The sequence below is a fragment of the Puma concolor genome, chromosome B1 (genome assembly GCF_028749965.1).
Source record: "Puma concolor isolate L17-30 chromosome B1, mPumCon1.1.hap2, whole genome shotgun sequence".
Classification (NCBI taxonomy): domain Eukaryota; kingdom Metazoa; phylum Chordata; class Mammalia; order Carnivora; family Felidae; genus Puma; species Puma concolor.
In genome coordinates this window covers 147348086-147365137 of record NC_141670.1, presented here as the reverse complement: position 1 = coordinate 147365137, position 17052 = coordinate 147348086, and the positions used below count along the sequence as shown (strand labels likewise).

The 17052-nt window shown below is 42.3% G+C and overlaps 2 protein-coding genes across 2 annotated transcripts; both read left to right on the top strand.

Moving 5' to 3' along the window:
• Positions 1-28: 28 nt before the first annotated feature.
• Positions 29-1578, top strand: LOC112858033 (platelet basic protein-like). The gene is made up of 3 exons (XM_025921360.2): positions 29-270; positions 610-745; positions 897-1578. The coding sequence occupies exons 1-3, from the start codon at positions 84-86 to the stop codon at positions 997-999; spliced, it is 426 nt and encodes a 141-aa protein (XP_025777145.1). The 5' UTR covers positions 29-83; the 3' UTR covers positions 1000-1578.
• Positions 1579-6680: 5102 nt separating this feature from the next.
• LOC112859032 (platelet factor 4-like) lies at positions 6681-7684 on the top strand. The gene is made up of 3 exons (XM_025922379.2): positions 6681-6906; positions 7213-7339; positions 7459-7684. Exons 1-3 carry the CDS (start codon positions 6804-6806, stop codon positions 7544-7546), a joined length of 318 nt encoding a protein of 105 aa, XP_025778164.1. The 5' UTR covers positions 6681-6803; the 3' UTR covers positions 7547-7684.
• The last annotated feature ends 9368 nt before the right edge of the window (positions 7685-17052 follow it).

Here is a 17052-nt window from a genome sequence, read left to right as displayed (position 1 = left end):
CACCATCCCTTCTTCCCTATCTTTTTTCTCCCTGCTGGCCTCGAGGGGCTTGTATAAAAGGCATCGGGAGAGCATGAGACACCATGACCGCAGACTTGGAGGCAGCAATTCGCCCTCGCACCGAGGCCTCCAGGACCGACTCCAGCTTAGTCGTCTCCACCATGGGCCTCAGTCCTACCTCCTCCTGCTCCAGCACCAGCCGGCTTCCGGTCCTACGGGGCTTGCTACTGCTGTCGCTGTTCCTGAGCACGCTGGTTCGCTCTGGGTTAAGTAAGAGAAACTGCGGGAGCGCTGAGAGTGGAGTCCCTGCCTCTCTGCAGCTGTGGCTGCTTCTGCTGCAGCAGGGCCTGGGGGAAAGTCTACAGGGTCGCTCCTGGGGCTGGAGAGGCCGTTACACCAGTACCTCCGGGAGGAGAGGGTATGCTTAGTGGGCACTTCACGTGTGCCAAAGCATTCTGCCAGGGTACTTTACTAAAGATCGGACGGTCATAGACGCAGCGACTTTAGGAGAGCGGCACAGTTAACAAATAAGGGGCTAAAGAAACAAGCCACTAGATAAGATCTCCGCAAGAATCGGGACCACTAACAGAGTCACGCTTTCTACCCTAGCTAAACATGCAGACGTGGAGCCGTTCGTTGAACTTCGCTGCCTGTGTATGAAAACCGTCTCTGGCATTCACCCAAGTAACATCCAGAATTTGGAGGTGCTCAGGGCAGGACCCCACTGTGCCAACGTCGAAGTGATGTAAGTCCCTGTTTTTGTACCATTGCCTCATTGGGCATTAGGGAAACTCTCTGCTTCTGTCCCCACCGACGCAGTTTAATCCACCAGCCCGGTGAATGCCTTCTGAGGGTCAGGCCAGGGCACTCACAGATCATTCCATTCCCTCTTGCAGAGCCACGCTGAAGAACCGGAACAAAGTCTGCCTGGACCCAGAAGCTCCCAAAATCAAGAAAATAGTCCAGAAAATTTTGGAAAGTAGTGGGTCAATGGCTTAATCTGTTCGCTTTGTGTCAAATCTTTCTATCTCCCAAGAAGAGTAGGAGTTTGAAGGTTCGACTTCCTGGAGTTCTTATTTATCCAAAATACCTACTCATATTGTATTGAACTTTGGATATGTGTTCAATTCTACCTCGAAAAGTCGCATGACATTCTGAGAAGGCTGGTTCATAGATGACAGAGAGAAGGTAACAGTAAGCAAACTTACTGCCAAAATATAATATATGGTTTGTTCCCTAACTCCTGGCCAAATATGGCACTATGCTTTGCATTCCTTTATTTAAAATTTTCTTTCCAAATACTCATATGCGTGTTAACCTCTCTTGCTCTACTTGAGTGTGAGACTAGCTATACTCATGATGATTAATAGATTCCATAATGGCCATTGTTATTAGGAATCACACAGAGCCCAGAATAGAGCACTTGCTCAATAAATGTTTGTTGATTTATTTAGGGACTTAATAGAGTTTTTCATTGTCTTCGTCTTAGGATACTTTGCCTCCCAGCATTTTTGAAAGGTTTTTCTAGTGTTTATTTCAGCCTCAAACCCTAAAAAATAATAAAGTTGTAGAATGTGAGTCTTGTAAGCTGTGGTTACTTACTTTAAAGTGAATACATTTAATACTATAGAATAAAAAAATATATGATGAACAGCATTAACATTCTCTCTATTAAAAACACTCCAGGGGCGCCTGGGTGGCGCAGTCGGTTAAGCGTCCGACTTCAGCCAGGTCACGATCTCGCGGTCCGGGAGTTCGAGCCCCAGGTCAGGCTCTGGGCTGATGGCTCAGAGCCTGGAGCCTGTTTCCGATTCTGTGTCTCCCTCTCTCTCTGCCCCTCCCCCGTTCATGCTCTGTCTCTCTCTGTCCCAAAAATAAATAAACGTTGAAAAAAAAAAAATAAAAATAAAAAAAATAAAATAAAAACACTCCAGTATTTTCAATAATAATCCTAATAATAACATAGGTTCTCTATGGTGTTAAATGTTTTAACCTGGAATGTTCGTATATATTTGCATTCACATCCTGTCTGTTTACAATTTTTGTGGTGGAATCAACCTTGCGAATACGAAAATAAAAAATTCACACGTTGGCAGACTTCTAATCATTGTTTTATAAGAAACAGAGCTTTCATTTTTTTTTTTTTACATTTTTTTTTTATTTGAATATAGCTGATGGCCAAAGTTGCATTCATTTCGGCAGAGTGGCTGACCATCTCTCTCCCTTGTGCTGTGTGCTCCCCAAGTGCTGCTACCCCCCTGACACCGTACAACATCATTACAACACCATCGACTACATTCCCCACACTGTGCTTTTTATCCCCGTGGCCTAGTCATTCCATAACTGGAAGCCTGGACTTCCTATTCCCCTTCACCCATTTTGCCCATTCTCTCCCCGCTCCCTCTGGTTCGTTCTTCCTTTCTTTCTTTTTTTCTTTCTTTCTTTCTTTCTTTCTTTCTTTCTTTCTTTCTTTCATTTATTTTTGAGACAGAGACAGAGCATGAACAGGAGAATCTGAAACGGGCTCCAGGCTCTGAGCTGTCAGCACAGAGCCCGACGTGGGGCTCGAACTCACAGACCGTGAGATCATGACCTGAGCCGAAGTCAGACGCTTAACTGACTGAGCCACCCAGGCGCCCCTGGTCATTTATTTCTTAATCCCTTAAATTTATACCCACACTATCCTCACAGAAGTACTAACATGAAATCAAAACTTGTTGTTGCTTTGCAGTCATATATTATTAATTTTAACAGAATTGTTGAGGGAAAAAGCCTTACTAACCCCTCCCCCTTTTTTTTACACTTCATTTATTTCTCAATACAGCACACAAAATCACTAGTTGATGATCTGTGTCAATTTTAGATTTTTTAATTTATTATTATTATTTAAAAAATTTTTTTAAACATTTATTCATTTCCGAGAGAGAGAGAGAGAGAGCACGAGTGGGGTAGGGGCATAAAGAGAGGAAGACACAGAATCTGAAGCAGGATCCAGGCTCTTAGCTGTCAGCACAGAGCCTGATGCAGGGCTCAAACTCACGAGTTGTGAGATTATGACCTGAGCTAAATTTGGACGCTTAACCGACTGAGCCACCCAGGCGCCCCCATTATTATTTTTTTTTAAGTTTATTTGTTTATTTTTGAGAGAGAGCAAAAAATAGCATGTACGTGCAAGCAGGAGAGGGGCAGAGAGAGAGGGAGAGAGAGAATCCCAAGCAGTCTCCATGCTATCAGCACAGACAGAGTCCGATGCGGGGTTCAATCTCCTCAACTGTGAGATCATGACCTGAGCTGAAATCAAGAGTCGGACGCTTAACCTACTGAGCCACCCACATGCCACTGATGTGTGTCATTCTTAATTTATTATAATAGTGAAAATTTTTGGATAAATTTTAATATGCCTGGCATACTAAGTGTTTTGTATGGATGAATTAAATGATTCTCACAAGATAGATATGATCTGGTTAAGAGTTCATCCTCTGTAAAGAGAATAATTGGGTGAATTAGCTCTACCCCTTACTAGCTGTGTAACTTTGGACAGGTTGCATAACCACTCTGTGCCTTAGTTTCTTCATCTCTAAAATGGGATAATAATATTGCCTGTCTGACAATCACTGTGAAAATTAAGAGTTAATAGATTCAAAGGGCTAGAAGCCCCACAAGAACCCCTATATAAATGTTAGCTATTATTTTATTTGTTGTACTATTAGCATTCCCAGTGTTCTACAGAAGAATACTGAAATTCAAAGAGATTAGGAAATTTGCCGCAAGATCAGATAAATAAGTAGGTGACAGAGTGAGTAATTGAAGCTCTGCTCTTAACCACCACACCACGTTCCCCGATCTTCTTTCTCTAATGAAGAGATTATATTCTATATCGCGATGTTATTGGCACACAAAAATAGGACCTGATCGCAAGCAGCATACTTTGATGGTTGAAGGAGAAACAAGTTCACCAACCCCAATCTGTAAATGGACTTTGGGGGAACACTCACGTATTAAGCATTTAGTTCACAAATTTTGTATATTAAGATCTACTTTTATTATCTCCTCATCAGTATAGGCTCAGTGCCTTAAAATGTTTCGTCTACAAAATAAATGCATTTATTAAATGATAGTTAATATATATACACATATATATAAGCATATAATAAAGCAGTAAGTGGGGATTGCAATCGTTTTCATTAGTTTTTCTCCAATAATTCACAAGAGCTCAGACATTTCATTCATTTCTCTAGTGGTTTCCTCCTGCTACCAACAGGGTCAGCTCCTGAAACATGACACGGGTTTTTTCCACTATGTGATACCTCCTAAGATGCACATGTCTTTCATTTTTGTGTGCATTAAACTATTTCATGTAATGCAGAGAAAGAATCGCTTAATGACATTTACTACTTCCTGTAAACATTGACATCTGGGGGTAAGGTTGTAAAATCCGGTATGCCACCCATTCATATCTCAAACCATCTCTTCTATCCATCCCCTCTGCCACTAACCCTATTTGGGATCTCAAGTTTTAGTGCAATACACTTGTGTAAGTTACAGCACCTTCTGGATCATCCATTTGCATTGGATGCTGGATGTTCAACATATGTAAGTCCCAGAGAATTGTCCTTGAAGAGATCACTGTCTGGTCGGAGGGGCTGACAGGTTGACAAATAATCACAACCTGATGGGACACCTGCAGATATAGAAGTCTGCTCTAACTGTGTGAAGAAACTGACAGAGGAGCAAGCCAAAGCCTCAGCATCATCATTTTCAACATTATCTTCATGAATATAGTACTTTATACTGAGTCCTTACCCATGTTCTAGAACAGTGATATACATTATGACCGCTCACCTCATACAGCTTTGCATGTGGGGAGATAAAACATTAAAAAAAATTTTTTAATGTTTATTTTTGAGAGAGAGAGAGAGAGAGAGACGGAGTGCGAGCGGGGGAGGGACAGAGAGGGAAGGAGACACAGAATCTGAGACACAGCACCCGACTTGGGGCTTGAACCCACAAACCATGAGATCATGACCTGAGCTGAAGTTGGACACTTAACCGACTGAGCCACCCAGGCGCCCCAGAAAACATTTTAAACACTTTCAAACACACACACACACACACACACACACACACACACACACTCGCGCACATGCATATGTATCTGCATGTATAATATCTGTATCAGTGAGAGATCGCAAATGCAGGGATGCTACAAGACACAACAGGGAACACAATTAGCTGTAGCTGTCAGGAAAGGCCTCGCTGAGGAAGTGATGTTAGGTAGACACCAGAAATTCGAATGGGACTTAGCCGAAAGGCAAGTGGTGGGATACTAAGAGAAAGAACATTGTAGGTGGAGGAGGGACATTGCATAGCCCTGCAGAAGCCTGGTCCTCCTGAGCATTCAAAGTCAGCTAGTTTCCTGCCGTGGGCCACCGATGCCCTTCACCACTGTTAATCAGTGCGACAGAAAACCTCTGGCTTTGAGATGAGGGCATACTTTGCCCTATTTAAGAGCCCAAGTAAAGGCACCTGGATGGCTCAGTCAGTTAAGCACCTGACTCTTGATTTCCATTCAGGTCATGATCTCACAGTTCATGAGTTTGAGCCCTAAATCAGGCTTTGTGCTTACAGCACAGAGCCTGCTTGGGATTCCCTCTCTGTCTCTCTCTCTCTCTCTCTCTCTCTCTGTGTCCCTCCCCTGCTCTCTTTCTCTTCTCTCTCTCTCTCAAGAAAAATAAACTTAAAAAAAACGAAAAAAAAAAAAAAAGCCCAAGTCATCCTTTTATCAGGGAAGGGAAGATGGTCCATATCGATCTCTTGACCTTTACTTTGTGGATTTTGTTACCTAGCCTCCACCCCTCTTCCACATCTTTCTACACTCCACTCCCAGAAGCTCTGTGCCCTCCTTAGAACATCACTGATCCAGCCACAGTGCAGCCTGACTTAAACTGGCACTTGTCCAGGTCACAGCAGGCTCTGGGAAATGTGGCCTGGAAACTCTCCTGCTTGACCTCATTTCTGGGCCAAGCCCAACACAGTAACATGTGGGCACCAAGTTTTTACAGAATGAATGCATTCCAATATTACTTTCATAATTTTTCTCAGGGTAAGAGGATAGACCAGGGTAACAGACTTTGCTTCCTAGAGGGTGGCTGGTAGGGCAGGGTAGATCCTGTTCAAGAGACCGAGGAAACTTCACATTCGGGTGAAATTCAGAGCTGAGTCATCCCAAAGACCAATTCAACTTTTTACGAGCAAGAAAACAATTACGAAGACACACCTTTAACACACACAGCCACAAAGCTCAACTTCGTGGTAATCAGGACACGCTGTCAGAAATAAGCAGTTCTTGAAAAGGCAGTTTGTTGCCAGTTGGGAAAGAAACAGAAACTGTCTAGGGTCTGAAGGCACCACCTGTATAAATGGCAACATAGTGATCACAGAGAACTCTACAATAACACATAACAAAGCCAACAGACAGGTTCAAATACTGGCTCTAACTGCACCCCTGTGCACGTACATGAATTTAGATTGAGGGTGTTGCTCCTGCTCCCAGCTCCCAGCCAAAACAGCTGACCCCAGTATTCTTCTTCTTTTTTTTTTCCTCCTAATCTTGGCTGGCCAGATCTGGCCTAACCCTTCCCAGAAGTGTCTCCACTTCCCCCACAATCCGCCCCAGTTTTCCGGACAGGACAGGGCTGACAGTGGGGATAAAACCGGCCTGGAGAGTCTTAGGAGCCACTGGCCTGCAAAGCCTCGGCCCCAACTGCCCTTGCACTCTCGGCTCCTGCTGGCACCTGCTGGACATGAGGCTTCGAGTGGGTGCCCGCGCCCCCAGGCCCCTGCCCAGCTCGGGGCTCCTGCTCCTGGGACTGCTGCTCTTGCCAGCTGTGGTCGCCCTCCCCAGAGGTAAGAGCTAAAGTAAGGCATGGAGGGGACGGGGGCGGACGGCAGGCAGTCGGGGAACCCTCAGGGCTGGGGTGGAATTTTTATAATCTTCTGAGCTCTGCCTAGGTGTGCGGGCGCTGTGCCATGAGCTGCCCGGTGCACTTTACCGTCTTGTCAGTAACACTTCTCTCTGAGGGAGGTATGATTTATGGGTGAGGAAATGAAAGCCAAACGCAATGAAAAAAGATCCCTAAGGTAAGTTCGAAGGTACACTGACTCACCGCTCTGTCCTCCACCGCCTCCCCGCCCCCCCCCCCCAACCCTCAGGGGACCCAGAAGGAGATGAGCACCTGCGCTGCCTGTGCGTGAAGACCACCTCCGAAGTCCGTCCCAAGCATATCCGCAGCCTGGAGGTGATGGGTGCGACAGTCCACTGCCCCGTCCCCCAGATGATGTGAGTCCCATGCACTGGCTTCGGGGCCCTACCCTCTGCCTCCTTTGCCTTAGCCTGTGTTCCTCCACCCGCCGCTTCACTACGCGTCTAACCCTACGTTCAAATCTTTTCTCTGGCAGAGCTTCTCTGAAGAATGGTAGGAAAATATGCCTGGACCCGAACGCCCCCCTGTATAAGAAAATACTCCGGAAGCTTTTGGAGAGCTAGCTACCAGCTGCCTCACTCTGTACAGTTGCAATGCAGCATGTTTTCTGTTTTATTCATTTTCAAGCTAATGGTGGAAAAATCTCCCGATGTTTTTTCTTTTTATTGCCCTCCAAGTTCTAAATAAATAAAATAAATCGACGTGCGGTGTATTTCTTAATAGAGCAAAGAAATAGTGTTGACTCAATTTCATTTAAAAGAAAATCTCCAGAATTTTAAGCAAAAAATATATTTGAAGGGAAGTTGGGTTTAATAAGGACCGGTTCATTTAGTGTGACACGTTCACTGATATATATTTGCATATTTACGTGATTTTACTTTATTTACATATTAATGTTATAATTAGCTTTGCCAGTAAGTATTAATCACACTGAAACGTCACAGGCTTTTTTAAATAAATAAATAAGAAATAAATAAATAAATAAATAAATAAATAAGGCTCTGCTTTTATGCCCTTAAAATTTACACTCAACCGGGGTGCCTGGGTGGCCCAGTTGGTTGAGCGACCGACTTCGGCTCAGGTCATGATCTCACAGTTCGTGGGTTTGAGCCCCGTGTTGGGCTCTGTGCTGACAGCTCAGAGTCTGGAGCCTGTTTCGGATTCTGTGTCTCCCTCTCTCTCTGCCCTTCCCCCTCTCATGCTCTGTCTCTCTCTGTCTCAGAAATAAATACACACTAAAAAAAAATTGTAAAGATTTATATTCAACTTAAGTATTAGAAAAAATAATACAAATGAAACTAGGATTCTCTACTACTTAGTGGAAATATATTTATACTTTCCAGAGAATTACATTAAACTATTTCACTCTTTATTGGTCCTTTGATAATGTGGACATGTCACCAAGGCGAAATGTTAAAAATAGTTCTGATACCCACATAACTACCTTTAGTGAATCCCACATTTGTCAAACCTACAGAATTGGGTTTTGCTACACCCCATTAATATGCTGTGAATGTTCCTGTAAGCCTGCAAATGTCTTGGACAGATGTTCTCCTTGGTATTCTTACGTTCGGTAAAACTTTCTTTGCAGCCTACCACTGTTCCATGAATCCCTTGACATTGGAGAAATCACGAATGTATGTTAAACAGCTGTGGAAAATTGAGAGGTGCAAGATTGTACATGTTTCATGTTTCGGGAAGACACCACTATATCTTGGGGAGGAAGGAGGGTGCTTCCAGATAGGCGTGTTAGTTACCTATTGCTTCTGTACCAAAGTACCATGAACACAATGGCTTAAACAATACACATTTATTATCTTACGGTCCTGGAAGTCAGAAGCCCAATTTGGGGCTCACAGGCTAAACTCAGGGTGTCCTCAGAGCTGCTTTCCTTCTACAGGCTCTAGGGCATAATCCGTTCCCTTGCCTTTCTTAGCTTCTAGAGGCCACCTATAGTGCTGTGCTGGATGGTCTCTTCCTTCATCTCCAAACTACATCCCTCCAACCTCTGTTTCTGTTGTCACATTTCCTCTCTGACACTTCTTATACCCTGCTTGTCTCTCAAAACAAAACAAAACAAAACAAAACAAAACAAAACAAAACACCTGTGATTACATTGGGCCCATTTGGATAGTCCAGGATAATCTCCTCTCAAGACCCTTAACACATCTGCAAACTCTTTTTTTTTTTTTCCATATAAGGTAACATTTTCACACATTCCAGGAATTAAGGCATGGAAATCTCTGGGAAAGAATAGTGCTGTTCAGCCAACCATTCATGGGCAAGGAGTAGAATCTAGTGGAGGCGGGAGAAAACTACAGACCTTTGCTTGTGACTTAATGTCATTTCAACCTAATACAACAATATGTAGAGGTAGGATTGGACGGCTAACAGAAAAAGGAGACTGGTACAATTCATTCTCCTTGGGTGTGGGGAGGGCCTCTGAGATGACAAACTACTTAAGTAAACTCTATTTATAGAGGCTTTCGAAGTTTCAGAGTGTCATCCAAATTTCCGCACCCCCTTCTCGTGTTATGTACTATTATTCCCACTGCAGAATTGAGGTAAGTCTCGGAAATGTAAGAAATGTCCCAAAGCCACAGCTTGTTAGAGGCTGAGCAGATGCTTCTGACGCCCAAATCCCTCTACGCTGCCATTCACACAGGCCATTGACCTCTTAGCTACGTCTCTCTGGAGGGACTGTCCACGCATAGCGCTTGGAGGTGGAGTAGGAATTTGCTGGAGGCAAAGGGAAGAACGGAACTGCCACAAGATGAAAAATAAGTAGAAAGACGTAAAACCATTAACTCCTCAGCACGACCGGAGGGCAGTCTATGATTCTGCAGAGCCGAGGTGTCTATGGGGAACGAACGATGGTCTTCCAACTAGTTTTCACCCATCTGGTGTTTTTACCTTCAGCCCAACTCACTCAAGCCACCTGGATTAGCTTTCCAAAATACAGATACTTTTTTGCATAAAACCTTCAAGGTGTAAAGCCTCAGCCTGGCACCCAATGCTTTGCCAGAGCTTTGCCTGAGTTTCCTCATCTGTGGAGTGAGAATAGTATGAGTGTCTACTTCATAGATGACCGTGGGGATCAAACAGATGATGTGGGCAAAGCACCCAATGCAGTTCCTCCTGCTAAGGCTGTACTTAAAAATTAGCAACTATAGGGGCGCCTGGGTGGCTCAGTCGGTTAAGCGTCCGACTTCGGCTCAGGTCCAGATCTCGCAGTTGACGAGTTCGAGCCCTGCGACGGGCTCTGTGCTGACAGCTCAGAGCCTGGAGCCTGTTTCAGATTCTGTGTCTTCCTCTCTCTGCCCCTTCCCCACTCGTGCTCTGTCTCTCTCTGTCTCTCAAAAATGAATAAACATTTAAAAAAATTTAAAAACAAATTAGCAACTATATCAGGATGCCTGCATGGCTCAGTCGGTTGAGCGTCTGACTTCTGCTTAGGTCACGATCTTCGGTTTGTGAGTTCAAGCCCTGCATCGTCAGGCTCTCTGCTGTACGTGCAGAGTCCACTTTGTATCCTCTGTCGCCCTCTGTCTCTGCCCCTCCCCAACTCGCTTGCTCTCTCTCAAAAATAAATAAACATTAAAAAAAAATCAGCAACTATAATGATTATTGTTGCTCTGAATATTGCTTTCAGTGTACCATCCCCATCAGTCCAGAGTGTAGACTGAGGCATTTAACAGACTGATTCTTGGTGGTAAGCAGCAAGATATCGTTGCAATATAAATCAAAGTTCCTTAAGTCAAATGAACTTTGAGAGAGAAAATACTGTAAATGGAGTATGGGAGGTAAGATCCTGGTTTTTTTTTTTTTTTTTTTTTTTTTTTTGCTTCTTTTCCTTTTATGGGTTGCCTCCAACGGTGTACTTAGTTAGAGTCAGTAAGTGGGACTCAAAGGACTAAAACAAATTTTGCAAAGTCAACCCATGCAGAAGCCTTGCAAATCCTTCCTTCGAAATTGCCAGAGAACACTATCAAGTGGCCGCCTTTATCAGCAATGGTGTTGGGAAAAATCTTTCCTATTCAGGCAGCAATTTGTTTGCTGTAGCTCCCGCTGTTGAAATATTTACGGAGTGATAAGGATTCAATGTACTCAAACTTTTTTTTTTTCCTGCAGAAAATATACAAACTATACACTTACTGCACAGTCATGGACCTTATCAACAAAACCAAACCAAAACCACCAAAAGATATTTTGCTCTTGAAAGTTGCTCTGCAGTTTTAAATGTATTGTTTTTTTTCCCTTTGAAGGCCTTTGTGGTAAGAAAAAAAAAAAAAAAAAAACCACCACAGTTTCCTTTTCAGTACATGGAGCACTGAGGGTTTAGTTGTTTTAAAAGATACATCCATATTTTTTCTTATTATAAAAAACAATGAACACATGCTCGTTACGGATAACGTAGAAAACATAGTGGAAACTATAAGGAAAAATTTTTAAACAACTGTAATTTTGCCACTCAAAACTACCCTGTTTTTTTTTTCCAAAATATTAGTTATTGGATATTGGTTGCAAGGTGAACTGCTAATTTTCAATAAATTCTCACTGCACACAATTATAAGGAAATGGGAATTACTTTATTGTTAGGGAGGGTTCCTATCTCAATTTTACATGGAAGAAACCAAGTCCTGGGGTAATAAAATAAATTTTTCCTTGGTCACAGAAAGGTGTCAAACTCAGGAGATTAAGCATTCACTTACATATTTATAAATATTGTGTGTGTGTATCCACTGTGTGTGTGTTTATGTATTTACACACATACACATACCCCTAACACAAGTTCACAATACAATACTTACATTTGCTTTGTACAATGTGTTTGATATTTCGTTTTCTATACTATCCTCCTTTATCCATTTTTGAGACATTTGGCGACAAGCTTGTGAAGTATTTCACAACCCATTAATGTATCGTAACTTGTCGTTTTAAAACATTGTTGTAAAATGAATGAATGAATGAATGAATGAATAAAATATTGCTCTAGTTCTTTGGTTAAAGACTCAAGTTTTACCATTTCGTGTTGGAGTCCACACGCTAATTAATGCTTCTCAAGATACTTGGAGAGGGATGGGAAGCTCAGGGCCAGCTGGAGAGTTAACTCTCCTTGCCTGTGGTCTGCTTTTGCTCTCATTCTCGAGGGCTGACCTGGGGCTGGTGTCTCTGGGAACCCCACGAGGATCAGATTTTGAGGGGAAGATGTAAGGCCAGAGAGGCAACTGTCTGGATTGTTGAGATTTTCTGTCTTTTTCAGCTTGGGGCTCTTCCTTATACTCACTCCCCATTGAGCTTCAGCCTTGCGCATCCTGGTTTGGTCCCTAATGTAAAATAAACTGAGAGCAGAAAATACCTTACTTCCTAGGGGGGCTGGGAAAAAGTAAACACATTCGGTAAATTTAATTGGTGGCTTGATACCTATTTCTCCCTTGCCTACAGTTCTTTTCCTTATCCTTGAAGTCGCTGGCTTTATTTGGCCCAGTGGGATTTTGTATAAGACAATCTTGACTACAGAGTTTTGACTCTGTGTGACCTGGGTCTCTCAGTTTTCTCATCTGAAAAACAAAGGCAGTAATATCCACCTCACAGGGAACTGGGAGAGGTAAGTGTCATTTACAAGGGGGAGCCATCAGGGGTCTGACTCAGAATTGGGATCTAATGAGTAAAAGTTACTTTTCCCTTTTTCTTCGAGTTTTGCTTTCAAAGCACATATCATTTCCAAGCAGTAGTGGCCACATCCTTGACTTTTACAAGGAACCATTAAGAACATGTCCAACAAGCCAGAACTTTCCCTGCACAGAACCACAACTCAAAGTTTGGGTGCAGATAACTAGAGCAGTCATCCCTTTCTGTGGTTTTGTGTTCCTTGGTTTCAATTACCCACTGTCACCCGTGGTCTGAAAACTGTGAAAGCAGGTGGTTCTCCTGACTTATGGGCAGAAGGCCAATAGTAGCCCAATGCTATATCACAATGCCTATGTCATTCACCTCACTTCATCTCATTATGCAGGCATTTTATCATCTCACATCATCACAAGAAGTAGGATGAATACAATGCAATATTTCGAGAGACCACATTCAGATAACTTTTCTTGCAATATATTGTTAGTGATTGTCCTATTTCATTATTGTTGTTAATCTCTTACTGTGCCAGATTTATAAGTTAAACTTTATCATAGTTATGTATGTATAGGAAAAAACGGCATATATAGGGTTCAGTACCCTCCATGGTTTCAGACAGCCACTGGGGGGCTTAGAACGTACCCCCTGTGGATAAACGGGGACGACTGTAGATTAGGAAAAAGTTTAACATGACAGGGGTACCAGGGTGGCTCTGTCGGTTAAGCGTCCAACTTCGGCTCAGGTCATGATCTCACGGCTCATGAGTTCGAGCCCCACGTTGGGCTCTGTGATGACAGCTCAGAGCCTGGAGGCTGCTTCGGATTCTACGTCCCCATCTCTCTCTGTCCCTCCTCCACTTGTGTTCTGTGTGTGTCTCTCAAAAATAAGTAAATATTAAAAAAAATAAAAATAAATTAAAAAGTTTAACATGACAGATACAAGTTGTATTTTCCATTCATGGTAACAGCTAAAAGAAAATCAAATAACAAAACCACAATGCTTATCAACCAGCATATAAGATTCTAAAATTATAAAAGTATAAGATTATAAAACATTCAGGAGATTTGGTGAGCCTGGCGAAAGTGTTTACTTACTAAAGAAAACAAGGAGAAGAAAGGAACTTTGGCTGTAACCTTGTGAAATGTTTATCTCTTTGCTGAAGCAGACACGTGGGCATTAGGCTCTTATTAGCCAGTGTTGCCATAAGAGATAGTAAAACTTGAAAGCAGAGTTGGAGGAATCAGCTCTTATCAGCTGTGTGGGAGAATCAGTTTTCTTGTTGCAGTAATTCTAAGGATGAAGATGGGATCAGTGGGAAAAAAAGGCAATAAAGCAGTTTATCCATCTCACCAATAAAAAAATGATTAGACTCCATTGCAATTATTTATCTGCTCCTTCTTTTAGATCAGGGAATAAGGATCTTGCCGTCTCTTCATTCTCTCTTCCAGAAAAGTGCCTAGCAGAGTAGATGCTAAAGAAATGTTGGTTTATATTTATTAACTACATGGAAACAGGAATGCAGTTAGTGCTATGACACAGAGGTGCAGTGGGGTGCTGGATAAGGCATCTTGCCAAGAGAAAGTGGGTTCAACATTAAAGACTCTGTTTTCCCACACCTGACTTTGTGAGGCTCAGAGATTTCGCCCAGTCATTCATAGACATTATAACACATTCATGCCATTTACCCTATTTATGATTTGCATGATTTTTAAAAAAAAATTTTAATGTTAATTTATTTTTGAGATAGAGAGAGACAGAGCATGAGCAGGGCGGGGGCAGAGACAGGGAGACGCAGAATCTGAAGCAGGCTCCAGGCTCTGAGCTGTCAGCACAGAGCCCCACAGGGGGCTCGAACTCACGCTCAACCAACATGACCTGGGCCGAAGTCAGACGCTTAACTTACTGAGCCACCCAGTCGCCTTGGTATGATTTTTTAGTTAGAGCCACATCTATAGCTATCAGGAAATCTGCCCCCCTCATCTGTCCAACCTCACCCTTCCATCACACAGAGATGCTATAAATCTTACTCATTACACATGATTTGACTGCAGATATTCACAGCCGATGTGTAACATACACATATTAAAGTACACACAACCAAGCCATCCTTTCTCCACTTCTACCATAATTCCCACCATATTTAACTGGATCTCATATTTCTTTAACATCCTCAACTACCTCGGGAGTGTCAATCAATGAACCAGCCCAGTCACACATCAGCCGAACGACCCCTTTGAAAGAACTATTATTCAGAATCCTCTGTCTCCCAGATTACCTGAGTATATGGACAGAGCCTAGAAGGAAAAGATAAAAACAAAATATTTCGGGCCAAAAAATGTTAGATAATGAATACTGGAATATTGTAGATAGTGAATATTGGAAAATACTGTGGACAGCATGCTCAATATCTAGTTTTTATGATGATTCATACATTTCCTAGTTGAAATCTGTATCTTTATGCCATGCGTGCAGTTTTGTTTTTTATGCTTTATACATTCATCTTTTGACTTCCTAAATTTTGTTTTCATAATACCATAATGTCATGATGGTGTTTTCATCTCCCAAACAAATTCCTTGTGTGATTATTTCTAAGAAAACTTTTTTCACTTCCTTATTCTTTTGCAATTTTGGCAATCCTGTATTTCTTCCTGTTACACTATATGATCATGATGTCATTCATTTACTGAGCACCGCTTCTGGAAAGTTCAGGAAACAATTTTAAGAAAATGGAGACAAAGAGCAATTTATAAAAACATTTTAAGAACCAATAAACCTCAAAAAACCTGGCAAAAACTAATGTATCAAATGGTTCTCAGTGTTTACTGAATGGTTTTAAGTATTTGTAGACCGATCATATCACCAGATGATCATGTCAGCAACAGAAAAATGAGTGATCTTACATTGCAGAAGAAAGCAGACAGGATAAATAAATTTATGTTAGAAACTGACTTCATCCAATGTCATATCTCCTACTATAACTATCACTGTGCCTAGCACACATAGATGGATTAAAAAAAAAAAAAACATGAGGTAAATAGCAATTATCCCTTCACTTCCTGCCCAGATCTTGTATCTTTAATTAAACGGACCTGCCCATCTATCATGAAGCAGATGGTCTATAAAGGTCAAACACATTCCAACTCCATATGTGCCAGTCAACCTGGACCTCCTTTGCTTAATTCCTGACATGGTTCAGGTGCTCTGGCTTTGAATATATTTGTAGGTCCTACTTGTGTTTTTTGGACATGTTGGCAGACCATGGCCTCAGAATTTTCTAGAGAATTTGGTTCAGACTCATTTCTCTGGCTCCCCCAGATAAGATACTCTTCAATTCTTACACTGTAATTCAAATTCTGGCTCATCTGGGTTCACCCATGTCCCCAGAAAGGTTTTACTCAGATGCTAAGTGTCAAAAGAGGCAAAAGTAAGGAAATCTAAACTGTTGGCAATCCTTCAAAGATGGTTCCCTGATGTCCCAATGTCAGGACACATTGGTTACATGAAACAGTGGCCTGAAACCATTTATTCATGCATTGTTTCAACAAACATTTGTCAAATACTTTATATGAACTACACTCATACTGGAGATGGGATGCAAAGAGACATGAGATATGATAGCTTCTTTGCAGAATACATAATCCAACATAGGAGTAGGTAAACCAGTGGTTCCCAACAACATGATCTGTATCCAAGGGCCAAGATAATCCGTTGGACAGCGTTATGAACTTTCTGATGGAAGTGACATTTGAAATGGTTCCTGAGTGACAAGCAGACACCTCTGGGCTGGGCCTAAATTCCCGTTCTATCTCTCTGCACTTCCTGCTTCAATGTTAAACTCCAACCTAAAAAAATAAAATGCTTATTTTTATAGTCATGTCATACCACACTGCTTCCAGCTTCCATGTCTTTGCTTATTTGGTCCTCTGTTTCTGGAATGGGTCCCCTACCCACTCACCTTAGGTAGCACCTTCCTCCAGAATGTTTTCTCTGATAGCTCCCACCCTTCCAAGAAAGGGAATCAGAGCCCCCCCCCCCCCCCCCGAGTGTCTATAAAAGTTCTGTGCATCGCCATGTATCGTGGACTTCCAGGCAACTCCTTATCTTTTTGTCTCCCTTCTATAGACTGTGAGCTTGGTAGTGACAAAGAATATCTTTTTCCCTCTATGAAGCCTAATTTATTCCTTAGCTTATAAGTGGTAGGTAAATGTTGAAGGAATAAATGGATAAGTGGGTTAAACATAGAGTAAATAGAACTACTTGTGTTGGCAAGTTATCTCTAGCAGAAATATGACAGATGAATGGTATTAAGCCAGACTAGCAAGAGACAGATACCTAATTTAAATGGTGTGAAAGAAAGAAAGAGAGAAAGAGAGAGGAAGGAAGGAAGGAAGGAAGCAGGTAGGCAGGAAGGGAATGTTGGCTTACATAGATAGCATCCACA

Excerpts from the sequence above, each read along its gene's own strand:
- LOC112858033 (XM_025921360.2), top strand. The coding sequence starts at position 84 with ATGACCGCAGACTTGGAGGCAGCAATTCGCCCTCGCACCGAGGCCTCC. Across the intron at positions 271-609 it reads GCTGGTTCGCTCTGGGTTAA|CTAAACATGCAGACGTGGAG; the intron begins GTAAGAGAAACT and ends TTTCTACCCTAG. Across the intron at positions 746-896 it reads TGTGCCAACGTCGAAGTGAT|AGCCACGCTGAAGAACCGGA; the intron begins GTAAGTCCCTGT and ends TCCCTCTTGCAG.
- LOC112859032 (XM_025922379.2), top strand. The coding sequence starts at position 6,804 with ATGAGGCTTCGAGTGGGTGCCCGCGCCCCCAGGCCCCTGCCCAGCTCG. Across the intron at positions 6,907-7,212 it reads TGTGGTCGCCCTCCCCAGAG|GGGACCCAGAAGGAGATGAG; the intron begins GTAAGAGCTAAA and ends CCCAACCCTCAG. Across the intron at positions 7,340-7,458 it reads TGCCCCGTCCCCCAGATGAT|AGCTTCTCTGAAGAATGGTA; the intron begins GTGAGTCCCATG and ends TTTCTCTGGCAG.